This window comes from Neofelis nebulosa, chromosome 15, assembly GCF_028018385.1.
Source record: "Neofelis nebulosa isolate mNeoNeb1 chromosome 15, mNeoNeb1.pri, whole genome shotgun sequence".
NCBI lineage: Eukaryota > Metazoa > Chordata > Mammalia > Carnivora > Felidae > Neofelis > Neofelis nebulosa.
The window spans coordinates 63,821,990-63,847,813 of record NC_080796.1 but is presented as its reverse complement, the minus strand read 5'-3'; the positions used below and the strand labels follow the sequence as shown (position 1 = coordinate 63,847,813).

General features: G+C 41.4%; 1 protein-coding gene and 1 non-coding gene across 6 annotated transcripts in view; both read left to right on the top strand.

The window, feature by feature from the left end:
* The window catches only part of RAB3GAP2 (RAB3 GTPase activating non-catalytic protein subunit 2), a 104,244-nt gene that overhangs the window by 28,389 nt on the left and 50,031 nt on the right, over positions 1-25,824 (top strand). For 3 of the 5 annotated variants that reach the window (XR_009254011.1, XM_058700591.1, XM_058700593.1), the window contains exons 3-10: positions 8,874-9,009; positions 10,091-10,172; positions 12,019-12,066; positions 12,151-12,226; positions 12,557-12,658; positions 16,635-16,734; positions 18,702-18,800; positions 25,616-25,764. Coding sequence is in view for 4 of the 5 variants with exons in the window: in XM_058700591.1 (XP_058556574.1) it covers positions 8,874-9,009; positions 10,091-10,172; positions 12,019-12,066; positions 12,151-12,226; positions 12,557-12,658; positions 16,635-16,734; positions 18,702-18,800; positions 25,616-25,764 (792 nt within the window). In the remaining variant the exon portion in view is untranslated. The remainder of the gene's footprint in view (positions 1-8,873; positions 9,010-10,090; positions 10,173-12,018; positions 12,067-12,150; positions 12,227-12,556; positions 12,659-16,634; positions 16,735-18,701; positions 18,801-25,615; positions 25,765-25,824) is intronic. The other 2 variants (XM_058700592.1, XM_058700594.1) reach the window with 1 other exon arrangement.
* Positions 20,658-20,789, top strand: LOC131496667 (small nucleolar RNA SNORA36 family). The gene has a single exon (XR_009254605.1). It is a non-coding gene; the product is annotated as a small nucleolar RNA SNORA36 family (small nucleolar RNA).

Genomic DNA, 25,824 nt, shown 5'->3' with positions numbered 1-25,824 from the left:
GTTTCTAAAATCCCTTCGCCTCTTTGGGGGCTTCAGAACTTTTGACCTATATGGCCATTGATTTGTTTTTAATAGATTCTGGTGAGTTGGTCTGTTAGTGTGAAAAGTGCAGCTAAAAGATTGTTTGCCAGTGATGAAAGGTGAACATAAAGTTGTTCCTCAGTCTTTGGCCACAGGTCAACAAGTAGTCCAAGCTCTGTCTTGGTGGCCTTATTTATGCCTAAATGTTTGAAGGAGAGCTGCCTTTAGTTTCCCCATCACAGCCAGCCACCACTTTTTCCTGCTCTTGCTTATCGTTGGTTAATTTCATTTCAAATCTGTACTCCTCAGGCGTACCTGTAGGGTAGCTTGTACATTTTGGCTTAGTGATGGGCCCGTGGTCTTCAGCTGGGGAGGGTGGGACAGCCATCTGCCTGGGCAGTGGGGGGGAGGGGTCAGGAAACATGACTGTTGCTCAAACACACGTTCAGTGAGACCTCCAGATTTGAGCCACATCTTTGCCCTCCTTTCCCGAGGGACCTGGTACCGGTTCCTAAGCCTGTGGTCAGTTCTAGGGACTGTGAAATCTGTTGGCACCTGCCCTTCTGCTTTCTAGTGGCTTTTCTCCTCTCATTCTTTTTGCCCTTCCTGGTCTTTACCTTTAAGCAAACTCTGTAACTGCTGTTTTTAGTAGGGTTGAGGGCACTGGGGAGAGTAAGGGGAAAATTCATGTATTTATCCCTCTCTCTTTTTTAAACAAGTTTTTATTTATTTTGAGAGAGAGTACACATGGAGGAGGGGCAGAGAAGAGAATCCCAAGCAGGTTCCGTACTGTCAGTGCAAAGCCTGATGGGGGACTGGAACTCACAAACCATGAAATCATGACTTGAGCTGAAATCAAGTCAATCGCTCAACTAACTGAGCCACCCAGGCGCCCCTCGTTTATTTCTCTCTTACCGGAAAGTCCTTGTGCGTTTCATGTTCTACCTCTTTGTTTTTCTGCTTAATGTAATTTGGAGGTTTTTTCATATCTGCAGATATAAATCATCTAGTTCTTTTAAAGGAATGCTGAATATCTCATTGTGTAGACGTACTGAGATTTATTTAACCATACTCCTGTTGAGGGACATTTAGTTTTTGTTCTTTGTTTTTTTTTGTTTTTTTTCCTATCACAAGCAAATGCTAATCAGCTTTATATCTGCCTTACATCTTGAAGTTTTTTTAAAGTTTAAAATATGTGCACACTTGAGAAAGAGTGCAGATCTGACCAGCTCGTTTCACTGCTCAGAAACTCCTTCAGTGACCGCCCGTGTCCTCAAGATCAAGTGTAAGTACCTCAGCACAGTAGACGGAAGTTCTTCATCACCTGCCTGCTGCTGCAGTGGACCCTCTTACCTCACACTGTTGGACTTGTCCGTGACAGCAGCCCCTTGCTGGCTCTGTTGCCTGTAGGCCTTCAAATATATTGAATTCGTGGTTTTCTAGAGAACTAGGGCGCGGAAATAGTCTAGGAACGTCCACCTTCTCTTCCTCTCTCCTGCAGCCCCCAACCTGGCTACCTTCTACTCTCTCTGCAGGATTTAGCTTAGGAGTTATTTCCATTGTTGTTGTTGACACTCCACCCTGCCAGCCCCAGTCTGGTCTGGTGACCCTCCCATGCCCCCTTGTCTGACTACTGTGTACTTGTCCCTCTGTCTTCCCCAGAGGAGGGAAGAACGTGAAGCCCGAGAATTCTCTTTGCTCTTGTCTTTCTGTCCTAATACAGCGCTGGCACATGGAAGTGGGCAGCCCTTCTGTAGTGTGTTGTGTGGGATAGATCAAGGCAGGGAGAAAGGTGCGAGACATCGAGGATCTGGACCTCCTCAGGGGTTCTGACCCACAGACCGTTGCCTCGTTCTTCCCCCTTATCTGGACTATTCGTCCAGTCCCCGATTTTAGAGGTAGGGAACCAGACCTGCCAGGTAAAGTGTCCAAGGACTGTATGAATGTGTATTACTTTAAATTTATTACCTGTGGCATTCGTGTGGTTAGTGACAATCCATTTATTCTTTCCAAGCCTTGGTTTCCTTTTCTGGACAATGAGGATTTTGAGTCACATAGTCTCTATGGCTCCTTCTCTTTCTTTATACAATTGTGTAATCCCGTCAGCCGGCCGGGGGAGATTATGGCACAAGGGTGAGGGAGGGTGTTGATCCCATGGTAATTAAAAAGAAAAACAACTTTACAGTGTGTTTCTTATTCAGCTAAATCAGTGGTTCATAACATTTTGCTCTGCAGGGGACATTCAGCAGGGTTTAGAGACATCGGTGGTTGTCCCAACTGGGAAATGCTGTGGGTATTTGGTAGGTAGAGGCTAGTGGTGCTGCTAAGTATCTGCAGTGCGCAGAACAGCCCCTCCAGTAAAGAAGTTCTGGCCCGAAGCGTCAGAGTTGCTGAGGCTGAGAAGCCCGGAGTGAGCTATTAAACCACCCAGTAAGGTTTGAGTACTTTCAAGGCAAAGCTTAATTTCATACTTCTTAGCATTTATTGCAGCGTTCGTGACCTTTTTAATTTGATAAAGACTCTCGATATGTCCATTTGTTCAATGTTTAATTACATTGAATGGGACGGGACTATTTCTTGGCTCTCTTTAAAAAGAGACTAGTTAAACAAGATTATTAAATACATGACAAGCCTTTGCAAAAAAGGTCACCGTAGTCAACCAAGTGGCTGAATTGGATTAGGTTAGACCTCACTTGATCCACGTCCCTCCTTCTTTACTTCTTCTGTCACTGAGGGGCACTTGCCTCTCAGCCAGCAAGTGGGGTAGAGCTTCTCTTCATCCCTTTAGTTCTGGACACAGCGTCAGTCATTCTGCCTGGTCACTCCCAGTGTCGACAGCGAGGAGAGCAGTGGAGCAGGCAGGAATCAAAGGTGCTGTTGCAGATGTGCTTAGAGGGGACCAGCTTCCCTCAGCAGTGTCGTGTGGGAGCGGCACAGGGGAACTCCAAAGCCTGGGTTCCTATCTCTGCCCCAACTGTGTAACCCGGGAAGGGGGGTTATCTTCTTAAGTATCTGTTTCTCCATCTCAAAACTGGGGTACTAACATACCTTCATAGAGTTACTGTGAGAATTAAGATTTATGTGTAAAGCATTTAACCCAGATTCTGGCACAGAGTGAGTGAGTGGCAGATGTTGCAGTGAACATCTTCCAAATCACCAGGACCATGGCTGCTCTCTTCCCTGGAGTTAAGTGACCAAACCTAAAGTCACATCAGTGCCAAACACTTCTTGATAGGCCTGCTGTCCTCTACTCACAATGGTGCGGAAAGATTTCTTTATTGTGGGAAGAGATGTCACGGTACTGTGACCTGATTTCGACACGCCACATTGCTTGGGTACAACGTAGCAGACATTGTAGAACAATTTAGGACACGTACTTTTCCATCCTTCGGTTCTGTATTTGCCTTTGTAGATAGCATGTTCATTGTTGATGCGCCATCCTGATTTACCTGGAGATTTGTTTTTTCTTTTTGAGGTTGAGGGTTTATTGAAAGAAATTTGATTTACATGAGGTTTCTTCTCCCGCCCTCCTGGTGGCTTTCAGTTTCTAGATTTACTTCCTAATATTCTGGCACAGTTTACACTGTTTGGCAAAATAAATAGCTAATTAAGCTTAGAGAGAAACACCTAGTTATGAAGAAACAATGCATCTTTACCTCTGTTGGTAATTTTAAGGATATGGTTTATTTTTGGTTACTGTCCTTAGAGGCTTTTAATCTTCAGTCTGCTAACCTCGAATACTGTGTCTTAGGGACAAAGAATGTCTTTGTGTCTTTGGAATTACACATGACCAGGGGCTTGTGGTTCTGTAGGTCGAGATGCTCCCCCATGTTCCCCCCGCCCCGTGTGACTGCACATCCAGAAGCCACTGAGCTTGTACTAAGAGCTCACTGCCGTGCATTTCATGACAAGCTAGTATCATGCCCAAGCAGCAAGACTTGAGATCTAGAATTTTAGGGCATATCAAACCCTAATGATGATAATGTTATGTAATATAATCATACGATAGTATTTTCTAACCTGTTTTTAGAATGTAGGACTCCTGCTTGTACATGCCCCCCTCTGCCCTGACAAACAGGGCAGATCTGTGTCATAAGGAAAGATGGAGAGGTAAAGAGGACCTAGAAAAGAAAATGCAGTGAAGAGTGACAGAGCTTGGTTTTCTCCCTCTTGGAGTAAAACCTGAAAATGTTTGAAATGCCAGAAACTAGACTGCTAATTCACGTGAAGTTTCTTTTTCTGGCTTCATATTATTAGATAGGCACATTTATGAGATGGCGAAGCAGGGTTAGGCAGGTAACCAGTGGAGTAGTTTCTCTGAATTTGTTTCCAAGTAAGTGGTATGTTTCCCAAACTTTCATCTTGGCTAGTTCTTGCAGGGCAGAATTCATGCTTGCTTCTGGGATCGCTTGTCCATTTGCTGGGATGGTGGCAGACAGAGCTGAGCTCTAGGCTCAACTAAGAGGGTAGTACTTTGTCCCTTTTTACATCTTTCTAACTTGTGTTTTCCACGGGTATGGTCTATCAGCCAGAATCTTGAACTATTTAAGGGAAAACATTACTGAGGATACTATTACTTAAGGATGCTAGCTTTGAATCGGTTGTTTGTTGATGTAGAGTTTCATGTGTAAGAGTGATTTCTGGGTTATTCCATTATCTTTATGACTATAAGAAAGGAGGCATGGGAATGCCGTTATCCACTTGTCTGTGTGTCAGTGGGCCGTGTGACGTGTGGACTTGAGTCCTACCAGGCACGGGCTTGGCCAGTTAGAAGGCTTGGAGTCTAGTGTGGGACAAGTACCATCACAGAATAAATAGGTGGCAGTAAGTTTGAGAGAAGGTAAAGGAACAGGATGGAGGGATAGGACCTGGCACTGGGCACAGAAAGACAGAAATGAGAGGGGAAGTAGTTTTGAAGGAAGGCCTAGAGAGATGTCTGTAGGGTACGCTGGCTCACATGTTCAAGTAGTGCCCTGCGGTTCCAAATCGGTTCAAAAACTGTGGGAAGGTTGGCCTGGGATAAAGTGATAAGTAGTAGTAATCGTTTGAGAAAAGGCTTTCGTCGACTAGGAGAGTAGAGTCAGATCCCAGGGAAGACCCATCTTCTCGGAGGGCCGTTAACAGCTGTACCCCAGGATGACCGGGCAGGGTGATGAAATGGGAAGACCACCTGAATTAAATGTCAGGAGGCATGGGTTCTAGTCTGGGCTCCGACATGGATTCTGTTCCTCCCTGAGACTCTGTTTTCTTTATTATAAAATGAGGTTTTGAATCAGTTAGCTTTTAAATCCTTCCATCTTTGAATTTCTTTTACTCTGTCTTTTCAGCAAATATAAACATGTAGGTCTAATCCTTGTTAGTGGCATTATTTTGAAAACCTAGGACAGAAACATAGAAATGATGTGCTTTTGGGGCTCCTGGATGGCTCAGCCAGTTAAGCAGCTGACTCTTGATTTCGGCTCAGGTCACGATCTCCTGGTTTGTGAGAGAGAGTCCCATGTTGGCCTCTGACAGCATGGACCCTACTTAGGATTCTCTCTCTCTCGCCCTCTTTCTGCCCCTCCCCCACTTATTCTCATTCTCTCTCTCTCTCTCTCTCTCTCTCAAGACAAATAAACATGAAAAAGAAATAATGTGCTTTTTTTTTTTTTTTTTTAATTTTTTTTTCAACGTTTTTTATTTATTTTTGGGACAGAGAGAGACAGAGCATGAACGGGGGAGGGGCAGAGAGAGAGGGAGACACAGAATCGGAAACAGGCTCCAGGCTCCGAGCCATCAGCCCAGAGCCTGACGCAGGGCTCGAACTCACGGACCGCGAGATCGTGACCTGGCTGAAGTCGGACGCTTAACCGACTGCGCCACCCAGGTGCCCCAGAAATAATGTGCTTTTTAAAAAAATGTTTATTTATTTTGGGAGAGAGAGAGTGCGAGCATATGCACACACCCCAGGGAGGGGCAGAAAGAGAGAAAGAGAATCTGAAGCGGGCTCTGAGCTGTTAGCACAGAGCCCAACGTGGGACTCAGTCTCCTGAACTGTGAGATCATAACCTGAGCTGAAGTCAAGAGTTGAACACTTAACCGACTGAGCCACCTAGGCGCCCCTAATGTGCCTTAGTGCGAAGTAACTTTTAGAAGATTTTCAGGATCTGTTGTTTGAACCTCATTTTGGGAGTGTAATAAAAGGAAGAAACCTGTTTGTATAGAATTTGCTAAGATTGGACTGTATCACATTTCTGGAACGATGTTTTGATTCTTTCTTATTGCACTAAGATGGAAATTTTAAAGTCAGAGTTTCAGGCACCCCTGACTTCTTATCACAGTACCCAAACATCCCCGTGTGACTCACCCTGCTTCTAGCGGCCTGGCTGAAGGTGAGATGCTCCATCACTTGAAAAGTCCTGCACCTCGAAGTTGGTACAGTTGGAATCTCAGTTGTTGGGGAGGAATCCCCAGGGCAGGGTTGTCTTCAGCCACAGCTGAGCCACTCTGAGGAGTCCTGGGTGTGCGCTGCCTAAACAGAGACTGTATTCTACAGCAGCAATTGTGGGCCCAGAGAGAGGCGAACTACAACTAGCCTTTGCTATGTTACTTTCATCTTTAGGGGATGAATTTTCTCCCTAATTTACATATAGGAAAGTACGCATTAAGAACACCAAACTGGGTAGCAGAATTCCTTAGAAAAATAGAACTTTAATAAAACAAGGAATTTTTCCAGAAATCTACATGATTCCTATTTGCTAAGTTTAAAAAAAGTATAAATGTGTAGATTAAGAAGAAAGAACGAACAGCCTACATGTCATCCCCTCTCTCCCCATGTCCTGCTGTTTAGTTCAGTCTAAGAGCCACTGGGTGGGTTTGAGTAAAGCTTTGAAAGCTTAGAAACCAAAAAGAATAGATCGAAAATGTAGCTGCATAACATTGAAAAATGTCTACATAGAACACGTTAAACTACCATATTGACTGGGAAAAACTATTGCAACTCTTATGTTCAAAAGGCCAGTTTTGGGGCGCCTGGGTGGCTCAGTCGGTTAAGCGTCCGACTTCAGCTCAGGTCACGATCTCGCGGTCTGTGAGTTCGAGCCCTGCATCGGGCTCTGGGCTGACGGCTCAGAGCCTGGAGCCTGCTTCCGATTCTGTGTCTCCCTCTCTCTCTGCCCCTCCCCCGTTCATGCTCTGTCTCTCTCTGTCTCAAAAATAAATAAAGGTTAAAAAAAAAAATTAAAAAAAAAAAAGGCCAGTTTTCTTTGTATGTAAACAATATATACAAATAAATGAGAAAAGGAGTAGCAACCCATCAGGAAATGTGTAAAGGAAAGGAACAGACCATTCATAGAGAAGACTTGTAAGCATATGAGAAAATGACTGTTCTCATTAATAAGAAGGCAGTATACTGAGGTAGCATTTGTCATCTGTTGCATTGACAGAGATCCAGAGTTAAAGCATCTTTTTTTTTTTTTTTTTTTTTTTTTATTTATTTTTGGGACAGAGAGAGACAGAGCATGAACGGGGGAGGGTCAGAGAGAGAGGGAGACACAGAATCGGAAACAGGCTCCAGGCTCCGAGCCATCGGCCCAGAGCCTGACGCGGGGCTCGAACTCACGGACCCGCGAGATCGTGACCTGGCTGAAGTCGGACGCTTAACCGACTGCGCCACCCAGGCGCCCCCAACGTTTTTTTTTTTTTTTATTTTTTTTTATTTTTTTTTTATTTTTGGGACAGAGAGAGACAGAGCATGAACGGGGAGGGTCAGAGAGAGAGGGAGACACAGAATCGGAAACAGGCTGAGTTAAAGCATCTTTTGAAAAGTCTGTGGGGATGCAAGCACTTTCAAAACTTGCTGGTCAGATTATAAATTAATACTACCTCTGTGGAACACAATTTAGATAGCAAATTTACTAATACATATTACCTTTGACCTGGCAATTTCACTTCTAGGAATTTATCCTGCTAATATGCTCCCACACAAACTGACAAGTGTATGAAGTTATTCGCTGTATCATCATTTGTAGCAGCAGAAGAGTGTAGACATCACAGATGCCCATTAATAGGGGACTGGTGAAATAAATCATAGTGTATCTCTACAGTGGAGTATTATGCACCCTTAAGAAAAACTTCGTGGGGAATGAAGTCTCAGGCATATGTTAAGAGAAAAAAAGTAAAGAGGACTGTGTGTGTAGTGTGCTACTATCTGTATAAGAGAAGGTAAAGGAGAGTAATGTATTTGCTTGTATGTGCATAAAGCGTCCCTGGAAATACACCCTCACTGCACTGGTTGTCTCCAGAGTAAATAGGCAGCTAGAGTTCTAGAGTGTGAGAGAGACCATCTTAGAGAGAAGACCATTTTAGATCCTTTGAATTCTTAACCATGGGGATTTTCCTCTTTTTAATTATTTTTTAAGTAATTTTTCAATAAAAAATGAAAACATCTTTCAATTCAAATGAAGAAAAAAGTATCAAATTTATCCAGTACATTTACAGACCCTACAACATAAACATCAGAGAATTTTTTCTTTGCCATGTAGCTGCAGATACCTTAGCTGTCTCTCTGGAATTGGATTATTCACTAAAGCTTCTAACAGTGAGTCATTCTTGGAATGACATTCTTTTAATGTCTTACTAGTTTATATGTGCTTATGTTAAAACTTTCTGCATTAATATTCAAAACTGAGATTTGTTTGTAGTGGATATTTTATTTATTGGTCATCTTTGACGTGTTTTGATAAGGAATATTATTGAGACTTTTAAAAAGAAATAGGAAGATTTCTTTATCCCTTTTTCTTCCCCCTTGTTCCTCAAGGCAGATAAGCTGAGATGCAGTACTCTCAATATTTTTACATACACTGTAATTGAAGTTTTACCCACAGGAAGAAGAAGGAAATACTTGCAAAGCACAAAAAACTTCCTGGCTGCAAGACTGTGTTTTATCCTTATCTCCGACCAATGATCTTATGGTTATAGCTCGAGAGCAAAAAGCTGTTTTTCTAGTGCGTAAGTACTCTTATTATTTTTAGTGCCTTTTATTTCGATGCATAGAATAGGACGGAAATGGGTTAGCTAGAAAGAAAAAATGTTACTTACATTGTATGCATTATATGGTGGCGTTCTACAGTGTACTTTCATGTTTTGTATAACACTTATTTCCAGTTTTTTTGTACCTCTCATTCTCTTTCCTTCTTTCGATTCTGTTTGTTTCCTCTGCTTTTCTTTCTTGGCTGCAGATACTTTAGCTGTGGTTATGTGGCTCTTCAGAGGCAGAACTGGGCATTGCCCGGTTCTTGCAAGGGGCGGGCAGAGCTAAATAGGCCGCTGGCCCCTTCTTAGTCATAATGTGAATGGAGGTGATTTTCAACTATATTTTGAAAACTCATAGGACACTAGTTTCTCACTGTGGCATAAATTTTCAGTTCATAATTTTTGTTGAAGACTAAAATGAAGGTTGACATAAAATATGGAAAACCTCACTGATCAAAATCAGATCATACATTATTAAACGGCTGTGGAATGGTCTTCAAAGTAGATTTATCCTTCTGTAGCATAAGCCTTTTTCTTTTTTTAATATTTATTTCTTTTGAGAGTGAGAGAGAGTGGGGGAGGGACGGAGAGAGAAGGAGAGAGAGAATCCTAGGCAGGCTCTGTGATGTCAGTTCAGAGGGCTCCGTCTCACGGTTCGTGAGACCCGGGTCGAAATCAAGAGTTGGATGCTTAACCGATTGAGCCACCCAGGCGCCCCTGTTGCATAAATCTAATAGAAAAGTCTTCTTTGTCATCTGAAGATAAAAGTCATTGCATAAATACAACAGATGGGGTGGTACATAAGAATAGTAATTTTCTCCTGCAAGAACTGAGACATCAGATGGATTTAATTGGAGGAGGGGAGAGACTACGGGCCAGGAGACTGGGTTGAGTTTTATAAAAATCTTATAAAGTTTTTTAAATATTTACCTATAGAGACCCAAACCCACTAATATAGAACAATTACATTCTGTACTTATTCTAAAGGGAAACTGTGCAATTTATAAATTACTGTTTTAGTATGCTATAAAGTTATTTTATATGATAATTTTTTCAGCAAAATGGAAATACAGTGATAAAGGAAAGGAAGAAATGCAATTTGCTGCTGGCTGGAGTGGTTCTTTAAATGTCGAAGAAGGGTAGGTGCCAGTTAACGTTTTGTTTCTCAGCTTGTTAAATGTATGTGTGAAATTGTTTGACTTGTAGAGCAAGAAGTTTCATCACTGGAGTATTTAGTGAATGTATATTCATCCCAACTTAGAGGTTATGGAGCGTGATCTGGTCAGCAAATTTAAATTGTACTCACGTGATTACTTTTTTAAAAAAACTAGTTTGCAGAGGATTTAAAGAGAAGCTCAGAGAGAATCCCATACTTTCTACATTTTGTTGTTTCCCGTGTTCATTACTGATTTTATTCAGCCAAAAAGTCCAAGGCAGTCATTGTTTTCTCTGCTTTGGTAGCATTGGCCTTGTACTTAAAGGGGACAGTGCTCCATTAATTCTTAAAACTCACAAATACTTCAGAAAGGCAAGTTGGTAAATTCAAGTTTCCCAATGACCCAATAAGAGCGATTCTCTAGCCTGATTATTTGGTGGAGCTGCTAACCTGGAACCTGGTGCCAAAAACTGTTTTCACTTAAATTTTTATGACTGAAAGCTGTCTGATGAGGATGAGTAAGATACTTCAGACTTTGGATTCAGGTAAAAGACAACAGACAAGTGGAAGTCCATAATACGTGTTGGCACATTGTAGTTACTCACTGGAACGTTTTCTACTCTTATCAAAGTAAATGATAATATTGCACCTCAAGCCGTGTAGTCTAAGAATTTTTGAAGACATTTAATTTCTGTCAGCAGTGCAAAGCAAACACAGTAGTTCAGTTACTTTGAAGACAACAAACAAAAAGATTTTGTTCAGTGGTTGCATAATACGATGTATGGGGCAAGAGTGTTCACAGCTTCTTGAATAAGCTGGTGATGGGCCTGAGGGTTGACACTAAAATCAGTCAGGAGAAAAAATAAAATAAAATAAAATAAAATAAAATAAAATAAAATAAAATAAAATCAGTCAGGAGGAGTATTTTCATTTCATTTCATTTCATTTCATTTCATTTCATTTCATTTCATTTCATTTCATTATTTCATTTCATTTCATTTCTTAAATGTTTATTTATTTTTGATAGAGAGGGAAAGCGCAAGCTGGGGAGGGGCAGAGAGAGAGGGAGACACAGAATCGGAAGCAGGCTCCAGGCTCCGAGCTGTCCGTGCAGAGCCTGATGCAGGGCTTGAACTCACGAACTGTGAGGTCATGACCTGAGCCGAAGTCGGACGCTTAACTGACTGAGCCATCCACACGTCCCAAGAAGGAGTTATTTTAATTTGGGGGCTTAGTCTCTGAGCTCCTGAAAGATTTTTCAAGTCCACGTGTCACATTAAAAAAGAATCTTTTAGGGACACTCAACCTAGCATGTTCTTCGAAATGGATTATCAGGGGCAGTTTCTGCAAAATATCAAGGAAGAAGCCAACCAGGTGAAATGCAGTTAATCCCTAGAATAACATAGCCACCGAAGTGGGGTTTGCCTGTGATGTGACCGACGTGCCTCCCGTGCTGTGCCCCATGTGTAGCTGACGCGGAGGAGAGGGGGCCGGTAGGAAATGACCGCCCACAATGACCTGCTGTCCCTCAGTTCTGTGTATAATCCGTGCGCGCAGTAAAGTTTCGCTTTCTCTTGTACTTTTCGTGACGGTACAGAGTGAAGAATAGTGTTTTCATTAACCTCAAGTGAATGTGACCTTACCTTTTACGCAAATGATTTTTATGATTCTCCTTATGTGGAATTTTACTGTATTTTTACTTCTGCAATGAAGAAAACTGGTTCATGGGGCACAGCTTCCATTGGTTGCCCTTTAACATTAAAGTAGAGGGAAATAAAAGTACTTGCTAAATTCATTAGATAAACATATGATTTCGTTTTTGTTTTTAGAGAATGTGTAACCAGTGCTCTGTGTATCCCACTAGCAAGCCAAAAGAGGTAAGGATAAAGAAATTATTTGTTTTCTCTGCTTTGCTTTATGAGCAAAATTGGAACAAAAATTACAAATTTTGTCTGTGACAGGAGTTCCACCGGGCGTCCTGACTGGACCTGCATCGTGGTGGGCTTTACTTCAGGTTACGTACGCTTCTACACGGAGGTGAGCTGAGTGTTCAGCAGTTAGAAAGCACCGCTCGACGGGAATATCTAGTTAGGTGTCCCCATTATACTCGTTTGTGACTCACTGCCTGCTGCTTGGGAATGTGTAGTTGCTACTTCCTGTGGGGGGTGGGTGTGGAAGCAGGGACAGGGGAAGTCATGGTGGAAAGTTCTGGTAGAACCTATCGAGAAGAGAAGCTGTATTCTTCTGAAAGAGAGTGCCTGATATCCGTGGAAAACTGGTGGGGAAATGACAGTCTCTGCCTGGCCACACATGTTCGGGTCCATTCGTAAGGAAACGAGCAGAGCCCTCCTCTTTGCTTCCTTCTAGAACGGTGTGCTCCTGCTCGCACAGCTTTTGAATGAGGACTCCGTGCTCCAGCTTAAGTGCAGGACCTATGAAATCCCACGGCATCCTGGCGTGACCGAACAGGTAGTGTAGAAGACTGTGTTCAAAGTAACAGTGCCTTTACTTTGAAGTATTTTTTTTGTCTTTTTTGGGAAACTTAAAGGTATCTTGTGGCACAGTTAGCTGTGCTGGCATATTCTGGAAATATAACCTGTTTATAACTGAGTAAAGAATCCCATTCTTGCTTTTACTTATTTAATGAAATATCCTATGTTTTATTATATAGTAAAATAAAAGACTGTAGTCAGAGAACCTTAAAAGGGTTTCTTATTTTCAGAATTTAATAGTGACTTAAGGTAGACATATGGTATATATCTTTTTTATTTGGATTTAGCTGTCAAAATTGTACACAACAAAAGAAAAAAGTTCTGACCTATTATTAATACTACTATATTGTACTACCTATTTCTCAGGGGGTAAAGTTTTTATAGTGGGAAATATATTCACTGAACTGAAGATTTTGATAGAAAATAATATTTCATATCTAAGACTCTCCAAATGTACAGTTTTCACTGCCACCCAGGTGGTGTGAGAATTTGCCTCAGTCAAAAATTAATTGTAGAGCCGTGTAAACTAATACGCTCTTGTTTGACTCACAGTGTACGTAGTCAAAACTATGTAAATATGCCTTCCTCCTTTTTACTATCCTGCTTCCAAAAGGTTTCACGTGAACAGATGTGTGTATTGTGTACCTCTGTAGACTTAAATTGTATGAGAGGTGGCCTGGAGACTGGAGCTGTAGAAGAAACTTAATCTAGTAAGAGAGACTAGATTAATTCGTATTAATGCCTTTGAGCGAATTAAGCATCAATGCAAAGCAGTACCTAGTGATTTGCCATTTTATGTGGCCAGAATACATTCTGTACAAGTTTGGAGAAAGGGGCGCTCAATTAGAACGAGGACAATAAAAGAAACTTTCATTGAGGAGGTGAGATTTGAATTAAGCTGTGAAGAATGGTTATAGAACCTAATTAGTTAATGGTAAAAGAAGGGAAAGTATTTTAGGTAATCAGGAGAAAAATGAAGGGAGATTCAAATGTAGGACAGTGCATGAGACAACAAAGAAACCTATGATAGAAAATATTGAGAAACTGTCGAATAGGCAGAGTGGCCAGTTTTTTTCATAAATTTGAAAACCAAGTAAAAATCATAATGATTCAGGAGATGAGCAAAGCTACAAGGATTTATGAGAAGGAAGTGATATATCAAAGGGATACTGAAGGGATCTCTCCTCAGGAGGAATTGGAGTTGAGAGAGTCTGGAATCAAGGAGGCTAGTTAACTGATTTTTTGAAGTTCTCTGTAATAGACGTGCAGTGTTGGGATGGGACTCTGTAAAGGCTGCAAGAAGAGAAAAATGGCCAGGACAAAAATCATTTAAAGGAACAATCGACAGGATTTGGTTATTGTCTAGAAATGTAGATGAGTCAAGAGGAAAATGAGTGGTCTCTAAGATACCCACGCTGAAGAGTGCCATTGACAAAGTAGGAAGATGGGACTGCTTTGGCAGTGAATAAAGGTTGTTAAGTTTGGTTTTAGATATGTTGAGTTTGAGGTGATGGTAGGAAATAAAATGAAAATACTAGTATGGCTTGCCATACAGAATTTCTATACAGGCGCAAAGACTAGATTTGAAGAAGTTGGTTTAAGTCATAGATAATGAATTCTTCCAGGTATAGGACCTAGGAAAATAAAAGTGAAGACTGAAAATTTAAGTCTTCCTAATATTCACCACAAGAAAGTAGAAGAAAATGAAACCGTTGAAGGAAACAAAGAAGGAGCTCTTGGAAATCTAAGAAGATATTGTGTTCGTTGAAGATACTTCTCAAGAGCTGTTCTCTGTTTTTCTATTCTCTAGGTGGTGAAGGTTCTTTGAACATTTTAAGTTGGGTTATGTCTATACTATTTTTTAGAGTTGGTAGAAAAATATTTAAATACTTGCTGTTTGCGAGTCAAGAAAATCTATTGGTTGAAAAATAATTTTTATTGAACACGGAGAGAGAAGTCTTTGTTGTTACTCTATATTCTACATAAGCATCTTTGGATCTGATGTATCAATTTATATATCAAAAGTACATATTCGCTTCTTCTTGTACTCCCAGATCTATTACGGATCACAGAGCACATTCCCTCTGATTCAGTTTTCTGGGGTCAATGAGTGTAGTGGAAGTGACAGCAGGTCATTGTAGGAGAAGATTCCAAAGAGAGAAGATCTCTTTCTTGAATGTCAAAGGAACTCCTTCTGGGTCTTCTGCACAAAGATCTCTGTCATCCGGCATAATTTCTGTAGCTTTTGGACCATTGGTATTTGTATTAGTATCTCCTTCAGCAGGACTGTCTGGATTTGGAGATAACTGACTTGCTCCTCCAAGGCAGTGACAAGGCTCTTTCCCCGCTGTTGTGCTCAGTGGGCCGTACAGCCTAGCCTTGTGCATCTGTCATATGAGCACCCATGCCAGCTCCCTTCCTCTGGCTCCTATCCCTCGTGGCCCATAAATCTCTTATAAAAATGGAAACAGTCTACTGGTCCAGTAGGAAAGAGGGCAAGGCAGTTCTGAAAAGGAGATTTGTCGGAAAGCACATAACATTTTGAATGTAAATAATAATCTAAGAACTATAAGCAACTACATTTGGATAATTTTTCACCTTTTATATTGACAAAGATCAAGATTTACAAAACTGTTGGTTACAGTATGGAGAAACACATGTATTGGTGGAAACGTAAATTGACAGGTACTTTCTTGAGGGCAGTTTAATAATATGAATGAATATTGAGAATACTATACGCTCCAACAGACCCAGTTGAAGGAATTTATACTAAAGTAATGTGAAAAGATCTACACAGAAGAATTTTTATTGCAGTGGTGTTTATAATGAAAATGTATTAATTCATTCATAAATATTTATTTACTGCCTATTTTATGCCCCGTCCAGTTCTAATCACTGAGAATCCTTGGTAAAGCAGACACACAGAGATCCTCCTTTCCTGGAGCTTATAGTCTGGGGATGGCAAAGGGAGACCAGCAATAAACAACTAGAGATACAAAGATGGTTCCCGTGTCTGACAGGTACTAGGAAGGAAGTAATCATGTTGATGAGGTGGTAAGGAGGCAGGAGAATGGAGGTGCCTGCTTGACCTCTAGGGGCTCAGGAGCAGCCTCTGAGCAATTGCGTTTGAGCTGAGAACTGATTTATCAGAAGAATTAGGCAGGTGATGACCTGGGAGGTAAGGTCTAGGCCTGTTCAAAGCACTGAGATGATAATGGCCTTTGTTCAGGGAGCAAGGGGAGAGAGAGGTGAGATGATAGACAGGTGCCCCGTCCTCTAGGCCTGGTTAAGGAGGCAGGCTGTGTCCCAGAGTGCAGAAGGAAGCTGTTGGAGGGCCTCAGTCAGGAGAGTGGTTTCTAGGTCTCCCAAACAAAATTTCTATCACTAAGAACTAGTTAACTAAATTTTGATACATATGCTACCTACTGCTTTAGCCACAATAAAAAATGATTTGCTCACTTACTGGAGTGGAAAAATATCATTGATATATTGAGTAATAAAAAACATGTTATACTGTATATAGTATAACCTCACCCAAAGCGTATAAGGATGTGTATTGAGACACGTCTGGGATATCAGGTGAGTTTCTTTTTTTTCCTTCTTCTTCTTTTATATATTGTTGTATTTGCACAATGACTATATTTCAGTTTAATGCAATGTGTACATTTTTTGGTTAATCTCACCACCTACCCTGAATGCATTATACATCATTTACAAAAGCTCTTGTTTGAGAAGAATTGTAGGTCCTTGGCCAAAAGGCATTCTGAATTTAATTTTCCATTTATTTTTACTTTTCTTCTGCTTGATGGTGTTTTGTGTGTTGGGTGGTTGACACTTAACTTAGTTATAGTATTTTCTATTTTTCATTAATCCTGACATTCGACTATAATACAAAAAGTAGACATGCTTATTTGGTAATGGTGAGATGTATTATTTTCTTATTTCTTTAATAGAATGAAGAGTTGAGTATCTTATATCCAGCTGCCATTGTGACTATTGATGGATTTAGCCTTTTTCAGTCTCTTCGTGCTTGTCGAAATCAGGTAGCAAAAGGTAATTTTTGGCATGCCGTATCTGACTTCTAACTTCTCATTTAATTTAACCCATTTAGAGAATTAAGTATGTCCTCTAAATTAAAAGGCCGCCTGTACTAGATTTACAACAAAGACCCTGTGACTGTAAAAATGGGAGTGCATTGTTGAGTAGATGGCTCAGTAAGATAAAGGCAAGGACTGGTAATCAACGCTATGTATTGGGGTGGGAAATTTCATTGCATCTAGCCGAGGAACCAAGTTCTCACTATTTCAGCAGCTGTTGGGCTGGTTACTAGAATCTTGTGATTCTGCATTGCTTCCATTCTCACCGAGGGTAAGGATACCACTGTGTGCAGGGGGGATTTTATTCCCCACCCCGCCCTACCCACCCGTGGGCAAGGCCCAACAGGGAGTCCACATTGGCTTCTCTTTGCTAACCCGGAAAGCTTCTGAATGGAGAAGTTAAATGCCTGAACGATGTGTATATGGGCAACTACATTATTTCCAGACTTGGGGGTGAAAAGTGCACAAATAATCAAGAGTTCTTTCTCGTACTGCTCAGTTTACATTCTTGGGAAGAGGATGAAGAGCAGAGTTGTGTCCATCAAATTCAAGATGCCATTGTTTATAGATGCAGTAGTACCTGCAAAAATGCCGCCAGCAAGAAACATACCATCAATTTTAAGACCCCACTTTTAGAAAAGCCTTAAACTCAGGGAAAACACCAGTGCTAGACTTCCTCCTTTTCTTCTGGGCTTGGGTAGTGGGGCTTATAATGGCCCTAAAACCAAGTTTGTCTTGTTTGCAGGTTGATGAATTGGTAAAATTAGGAGGTTTTGGTTATGTACGTCTTTAATGGTACCTGCTTTTCTATTCAGTCAGAACTTGATGGAATTTTTATGGCTATTTTCATAATCTTTTAAATTATTTAAATTTAGGCATAATAAGCATCATTATCTTGGGGTCATTTAAAATAGTCATTAGTATATATACCTAAAGAGACTGGCAGTTTTCTGCAGGTAAGAATTCAGCCGGTGAAATAAACTAGAAATAGATGATTATTGGTATTGTCAGCCATTTAATTTTTATTATTGTTGAGTTCCTGTTTATCTTTTGTGTTTAAGACCATAAAGCCATTGGTCTCCTAGGAAGTAAGAAAGCCACTAAGTGCCCACCTAAAGTAAGCTGCTCTGAAAAGAATTCTGACAAATTGTTGTGTCTTTTTATTTCGCCATGTAGGAGAATTCTCTTTTCTTGGCCTTACTATCAAAATCTGAAGTGCTTAGAGGAATCTGTTTTTCCCTTATTAAAGTACTTCACTTCCCAGAATAAACAACCAGAATCCAGCTGTATTCTAATATGTAGCATGAAACTTTACTGATAAATAGGACCTTGTGCCTAAACCTATGGCAAGAGGTGTAACTATTGCTTTTCTGTTCATTACTCGCTCACTTGGTGGAAATACTGAGCAGATACAGGCATTTTATTCTTGTGATGCTATTGCTGGTTACATATCTTTCTATCAAGACTGGCCTAGGCTGTTGTCTTCGAGGCCTTGCTATATGTGTGCTCTTACGGGCATGTCATTGAGTTTTAATTTTTCACCAAGTTAAGGCACTAGTTGCCATTCTCAGGATTTTATCCACTATTTCTCAGCAGGGAGAGATTGTTTCTTTGTCTTCAACTGCAGTTTGAATTCGCCTTGAAGTTTAGTAATAGTCTAGAGTTTTTAACAGCCTTCTTCCAATTAATGAATGTTCCAAAATCTCTTGTGACGGTCAACTTGCTCTTTTAATGTTTGCGTTTTACATATACTGTCTTGGCGTGAATAAAGTTCACTTTAGCCTTGTTTATGTTGCCTTGCCTCATTATTATTATTGAAATTTTAAAGTAATCGAGTTATTATATTTTTAAAGGTTTTTTTTGTAAAACTTCGCTTCATCCATTATAGTTAAGTTTGGATTGTTTAATTTTTGTCTTTAACAGCTGCGGCATCAGGCAATGAGAACATACAGCCACCACCGTTAGCTTATAAAAAATGGGGTCTACAAGATATCGACACTATTATTGATCATGCTAGTATTGGTAAGCCTTACTCATTCAAATTCTTATGGAATTTACTTCTTTTGCTTTTGAATTGATGTATCTCATTTATTAGAAATGTCCATTTATTCTTAGGCGAAAGGAAATGCATTGTCTTTAGTGAGACATTTGGAAGTTACTCCAGACTTACGGATCATTGTAGGTTTATAAGTTTAAGAAGCGATAGCAGTTTTAATAATTACATCTTCAGCAGCAGTATTGTTCAGCTTTAGGTCTTTCACTATTTGACTTCATTTTTTTTTTTTTTTTTTTTTTTTTTGCAGACAAGTTTAATTCATATAATCACCATATAGCTCAGTCTTCTAAAAATGTAACCTTTAGACCAGCAGAGTATAGGTAAAAGCAGATTTCTCCTTGCGAGCATAATTGAAGACTCACTGTGTTAGGCACTGGGAACACAGACGAAAAAGGCAGAGGTGAGAAGGCTTGGTCTCATCAGGGAAGCGTGAGGCTAGCTGGAAGAACCATGTGGAAACAGCTGCAGTCCCCAAGTGCACCAGCTGGGGCGGGAGGCGGAGGAGAACCCCTGGCGCTGAGGGAGGTAGGGAGCAGTGGCGGACTTCAGTGTGAAATTGGAAGAATGAGTGGGACTTGATCAGAAGCAGCAGCACAGAGGCGGCATCCTAGCCAACGTGTGCTAGGCGTGAGGGGGGAAGTGCACCGCGTGCTGTAAAAATAATGGGTACAAGGAGAACTGGCAGGCAGACATGTAAATAGGAGTCAGATTTTGAAGAGCCTAGTGTGCTATGCGGAGGAATTTAGGTCTTCTCCCAGCAACACTGAGAGCCACTGGAGAATTCTGAGCGAAACAATGGTATTATCACTTAGCCTGTTAGAAGAATCGCTTTGGTAGTTTTTGGTGACTGTAATGTGGGGGTCAAGACTAGAAACTAGGTGCAGGAAGGATACTTCTTGGTAAGAAGTAATGAGTTTCTGAATTAAGGTAGTAGAAATGGAGTGGAGGAGAAAATACTATTTAAAAAATGTGTATTGTTTTCTGTTTACCAACATGTTATATGCTTGTTAAATTCAAATAGTATATAAGTATATAAAGAGGAAAAGAAAAAATATCCCCTTAAACCCTATACCATCCAGAGATACTCACCATTGGCATTTTGGTAAACATCCGTACAGACTTGTGTGTGAAAAGCATGTGTAATATGTATATGGTGATAGAAATAGGTTTTCATAAATAGGATTACATCATACCAACCATATTACAGCCCTTTTCTAATCAACATACTGTAAAGAGCCTTTCAATCAATTTTGCTAAATACACATTTTATCGGGGTCCTGATAGAAAACAGATGGCACCCCTGAAATAGGACAGCTGAAACGTGTTTTATTTACAGAGGAACCATTTGGAAAGATGTGGTGCAGGAGAACCACCAGGGATGGTACAGCATCTCGGGGCCTCGTAGCAGCCCAGCTGTTCGCCACTGCTAGGCCACAGGGGGCGAGGGCCTGGACAGTTCCAGAACTTGGAGGTAGTGAGTAGAATCAGCATCTTACGAGCAGGATGGCTTTTTTTTTCACGTGTCACAGGGAAGTAGGTGTCCTGACTTCACTTTCCTTTTCGTCTTTGATGTCCTGATGAGGCTTCCGTTGTTTGAAGCCAGGCGGATGTCAGCCTAATCTACACACACTGTGCCCTGGGAGTGGGCGGGGAGAGAAGGCAGGAGCGTGAGTCTGCAGGGTCAGACAGAAGATCCCTGACACACGCATCCCGTGGCTTGTTGCTGCGTCCTTCTCATGAGGAGTACTCTGCAATGAAGCACTTTCTTGTAGACGTTCAGTGTGTCTTTACTGTTTTGCTAATAACATAAACATGCTGCAAAATTCCAAAGTGTTGAGTTCGGTTCAGGGTGGCTTCCCTGTTCTGTTAATTGAACTTTGGAACATTGAAACGGGCTAGGAAAAATGATTGGATAGAAAATATTATTCTATTCATTTATCTCCCAGCCTACAAAATGATGGGAGAACAAAAAAGGTACAACGGACTTTATTTTGCATGTACATCTTTATGTTGAAGTTCTGATGAATTCATCCAACAAATAAGTGAACACCTGGTATGTCCTAGGTGCTAATATTGGAGCTAGAAATAGAAGGCCGACGGAACCCCGTCCTGATGACGCTTACATTCTGTGATAGGGAGATACACGATGGACAGTTAAGCCAAATGAATAAATATGGTCATATCACAATGTTAGCCTGCATCATGAGGAAAATAAGCAGAGGGTTATGATGGAGAGTGAAAGGAAGAGGCCACTTCAGGTAGACTGGTGAAGATAAGGCTCTCCAGAGAAGTGACGTTCAGACGGGACATCGGGGGGGAAGAGCAGCCAGCTATGTGAAGGGGTGTAGGAAGAGCATTCCAGGCAGAGGAGGCAGCAAAGAGATAGGCCTGTGGGGCCTCAAAGTCCTGAGAAATGGGAAGGAGGTCCCTGTGAGTCGACTGTAAAGAGTAAGGGGAGGGGCGCCTGGGTGGCTCATTCTGTTAAGCATCTGACTCTTGATTTTGACGCAGGTCGTAATCTCGTGGTTGTGCGATCGAGCCCCATATGGACTCTGTTGGGCTCTGTGCCGGGCATGGAACCTGCTTAACGTTCTCATTCTTTCTCTCTTTGTATTAAAAAAAGGGGGGGGGGGGGAACAGGACAAGGTAGGGTTGGAGATGGAGACTGGGGACAGATCACATAGGGTAAGGAGGTTGGATTCTCTCTAAATACAGGGGATGTCACTGATGGTGTCTAGCTATGGGGCATTTAAAATTATCCTGACTGCTGCTTAGAGGCTTGTGAAATAAAAAGTAAAAGCAGGGAGACCAGTAAGGAGTTTGTTGCAATAAGGGAGAATGGCGGCCTTGCCTGGGGAGGAAGCCGTGGAGCTGGAGAGGGTGGACAGATTGAGATATTTTTGTAACTGGTAAGGGGTGGATTTGAGAAATGAGAGAAAGGAAGGACTCAGGGATATCTGATTTTTTTTTATTTGAGCAAGTTGAGTGGATGATCTGTTTACTGAAATGAGAAATATGGAGAAGGAAGAGGTTTGAGGTGGACAGATCAAGAGTTACGTTTCTTACAGGTTAGCTTCTGACACAATTACACATTCAAATGGAGGTGGCAAGTAGGCAGCTAGATACGCATCTGAAGTTTAGGGAAGAAGTCCAAGTTATTGACACAAATTTGAGAGGGGGTGGTTGGCTGTGGGATGCTTCATAGAATGCAGGAAGGGAAAAGGTCCATCAGATTTGGCAACGTAGAGCTCTTCCTTGAGTCTGATGTGAGCACTTTAGGTGGAGCAGTGAGGAGGAAAGCCAGATTGGGGTAGGTTGAGGAAGAAACTTTTCCACCTCTATTTTCAGAAATTAGAAACACAAGAGCCAAGAAACTGGATCACAGCATCTCCATTTTTTATGTTCAGTCTTGACCTCTTCCTTAAAATTCATTCCTATAAAATTCATTTTCCACCAGGGTATCCAAACTTCACATATCCAAATCGGAATTTTTTATTTCCTCCCCCAAACTTGTTTCTCCTTTTTTCTTATCATCTCTTCTGTTGCTCACACCCGAAGATTCTGAGTCATCCTTGACCCCTCCTCTCAGGTTTTTCATCCAGCAACTACCCCCTCCCCACCCCCGCCTCTTCCTGCACAGCAGACCCTTTCTGACCACCGCTCATCTCCATCATTGTGAGCACCGTGGTCTAAGCCACCATCATCTCTTGCCTGAATGATTGAGGAAAAAACCATTCTAACTGGCCTTTCTGCTTCCTTTCTTCCCTCTCTAAAATCTGTTTGCCAGTTAGCAGCTAATAGCCTTTTGAAATGTAAGTCATGTTTTTGTCACTCTTCTGTGCAAAATGTTATTTTTATAGTGGCTTCCTGTCTTATTCCTAATAAAATCCAAAGGCCTTAGAGTGGCATACAAGGCCTGACATTGCCTGGTTTATGGTGTGTCTTTTGTCTTTTACCTTATCTTCTTTAGTACCTCACCCCCCCCCCCCCCCCCCCGCCCCCGCCCCCGCCCCCGCCCCCGCCCCCGCCCCGTGTGTTTGACCACATCTCCTAGTTGTTCCTCAGATACACCAGGCAGCCTCCTGCTTGAGAGCATTTGTGATTGTGGCTCCTTCTGCCTGGAAAATTCTACCCAGCTGGCCATGGCTCGCTCGCTCTCTCACCTCATTTAGGTCTCTGCCCAGATATTATTTTGTTAAAGAGGTCTTCTTTAGCCACTGTAACAGACCTAGAAAATTATCCGAGTTTGACTTTATGGAAATTTATATTAAGAGTTAAATTAATATTTATATTTTAATAATAATATTTAAAATAATAGTGGGTTAACATTTAATCATAAATTATATTTCAAAATAGTATTATATTTACATAAATAGATTTTAATATGTATTTTAACTGTAAATTGTAATTTTTATAATATAAATTATATTAATATTTATTTATTTATTTTTTTAATTATATTAATATTTATACTAAGTTTCAAAGTGTGGCAAGGCCTCAGATAAGATGTTCAGGAAAGACACAAAAAATTCACATCTAAGGAAATACACTTATAGTAGGCAGCTTGTCTCAGCAGCAATATTCACCTCATTCCTAATAATGAAAGCAGTGTATATTTAATAAGAAATTGAAATGTTTATATATTGAAAGGATATGGGGAGAAGAAGGGCTGCCAATAAGCTGTATCTTCATTTACCTTAAATCAATGAAAAATAACGCTCAGATTGGTGACTCAACAGACCACGGGTCTCTCGATTTCACCACTTTGCCGCAGTACAGAGAGCAGGACAGCACACTAAGACCTCAGGGGTGCAGTCAGCGATTCGTAGGCTGTGGGAGAGGAGTGCCTATTGGAGTATAGGGAGAAGTTATTTAAAAATTTTTTTAAAATTTATTTTGGGGGAGAGAGAGCAGGTGCATTTAGTGTAGGGGCCGAGAGAGGGAGAGGGAATCTCAAGCAGGCTTCTCGCTGCCAGTGCAGAGCCCAGCATGGGGCTCCATCCCACGACATGGGGATCATGATCTGAGCTGAAATCAAGAGTCGGACACTTAACTGACTGAGCCACCCGTGCGCCCCGAGAGAGGTTATTTTAAAACTTAAATTTCAGGGGCACCTGGGTGGCTCAGTCAGTTAAGCGTACGACTTCAGCTCAGGTCACCATCTCGCGGTCCGTGAGTTCGAGCCCCGCGTCGGGCTCTGGGCTGATGGCTCGCAGCCTGGAGCCTGCTTCCGATTCTGCGTCTCCCTCTCTCTCTGCCCCTCCCCCGTTCATGCTCTGTCTCTCTCTGTCTCAAAAATAACTAAACGTTAAAAAAAAATTTTTTTTTAAAAACCAAAACTTAAATTTCAATTTATATGTCACACAGTCCACCCTTTGATTTCATTCTGGTAGTGTCAGGCCAAAGTTATGCAGATTTTTATCACATAGTAAAAACATTTTGTATATTGAATCATGAATTTATTCATGAAGGTGGGACAGGTGTTCTGCTCTTTCAGAATAGTCCAGCTTTGACAATTATTTGATCACTTCAATCCCTCAGTCCAGCAAATGGCCTGCTCAGGCTCTCCCTAAAAGTATTTCCTTTCCCAGGACTCTTCTTCAGGAACATCGTGTTTTTTGACCATTTGCAGGTCAAGTCGAGGCAATACCTGTATGTGAAAATTAGGGTAACTCCTGTTCCAATCTACAGTGTATTTGAGTTTAGAACTTTCCAGCTGAGTATCTTCACGGACCATGTGAATACCCAGGTACCGCATGTGTGCCTGAGTCCACATAGGTTGAATCTTAGCAGCACATCTTGACTTCCTGGATCTCTCAGCTTCCTCCACCACCTGCTGCTCCCATCTCTCTCTCCCTGCCCCCAGGTGAATTTACATGGCCTTGGTTTTTCCTTTGCTACTCCAGACAAGCATGTGGGTGTCAGCAGTCTGTCTGCTTTGACTCTTAGAGCCTTGGGGAAACAAAAAGTTAACTCTTCCTTCGAAAAGGTTGGGGATTTCTGGACCACAGAGTAAAGGTTTGAAAGTGTTTTGTTTTTTGCTGTGTTGGGAGGGGTAGGATACAGAGCACAGATGCTCTCATCTTTTTGGTGGCCGTGTAAATTAACACCACCTCTATGGAATGCAGTGTAACAGTATGTAATAAAATGTTTAAAAATGTGATCCCCTTTGAGAATTTCTGTCTGTAAGAATTTTCCGTACTGATAGACGTACATAGGTGTCCGAAGACATATCAGAGATCTTTATCACAGCGTTATTGGTAGCGGCAAAGATGGGAAACAACCTAAATATCCATCAGAGGTCAAATCAGTTATGGTATGGCCGTCGTGGAATGTTCTGGGTGACTGAGAAGAACGTGGCACGTCTCTTTGATGTTTTATGAAATAAACGAGTAAGACACACATCCTTTTACTTGGTGTGCTGTCATCTGTTGTACAACATCTCCTGAAGGCGGCGTAAGACACGGTTTCACTTGTTGCCTCTAGGAACTGACTGATGCCTGGAGATCTGGGCAGACTGGATACCTTTTGTACTGTCTGAATTTGTATGTGTCAAAAAGTTAATATTGAAATTTTGTAGTATGTTATGGCTTAGAGAAACAGGTGACACTTTTAATATTTTATGACATTGGTTTTACAGTCATTTAAAAATGACTTTTATCTGTTATATAAAAGTAAGCAGTTTGCATCTTTGAATGGAATCGAAAATGTAATGACCTGAAGTGACAGTGTCATTTCAGTGCATTTAGCTCACGTGTTGTTGCTCTTGTTTCATCATTAGGTATTATGACTCTGTCCCCGTTTGACCAAATGAAGACTGCTTCCAATGTAGGTGGATTTAATGCAGCAATTAAAAACAGCCCACCTGCCATGTCTCAGTACATCACTGTCGGGTCCAATCCATTCACTGGCTTCTTCTATGCTTTAGAGGTAAGGGTTTTGTCACCGATCACGGGTAAGGCCTCTCTCGGTTTTTCACCTTGTCTGCAA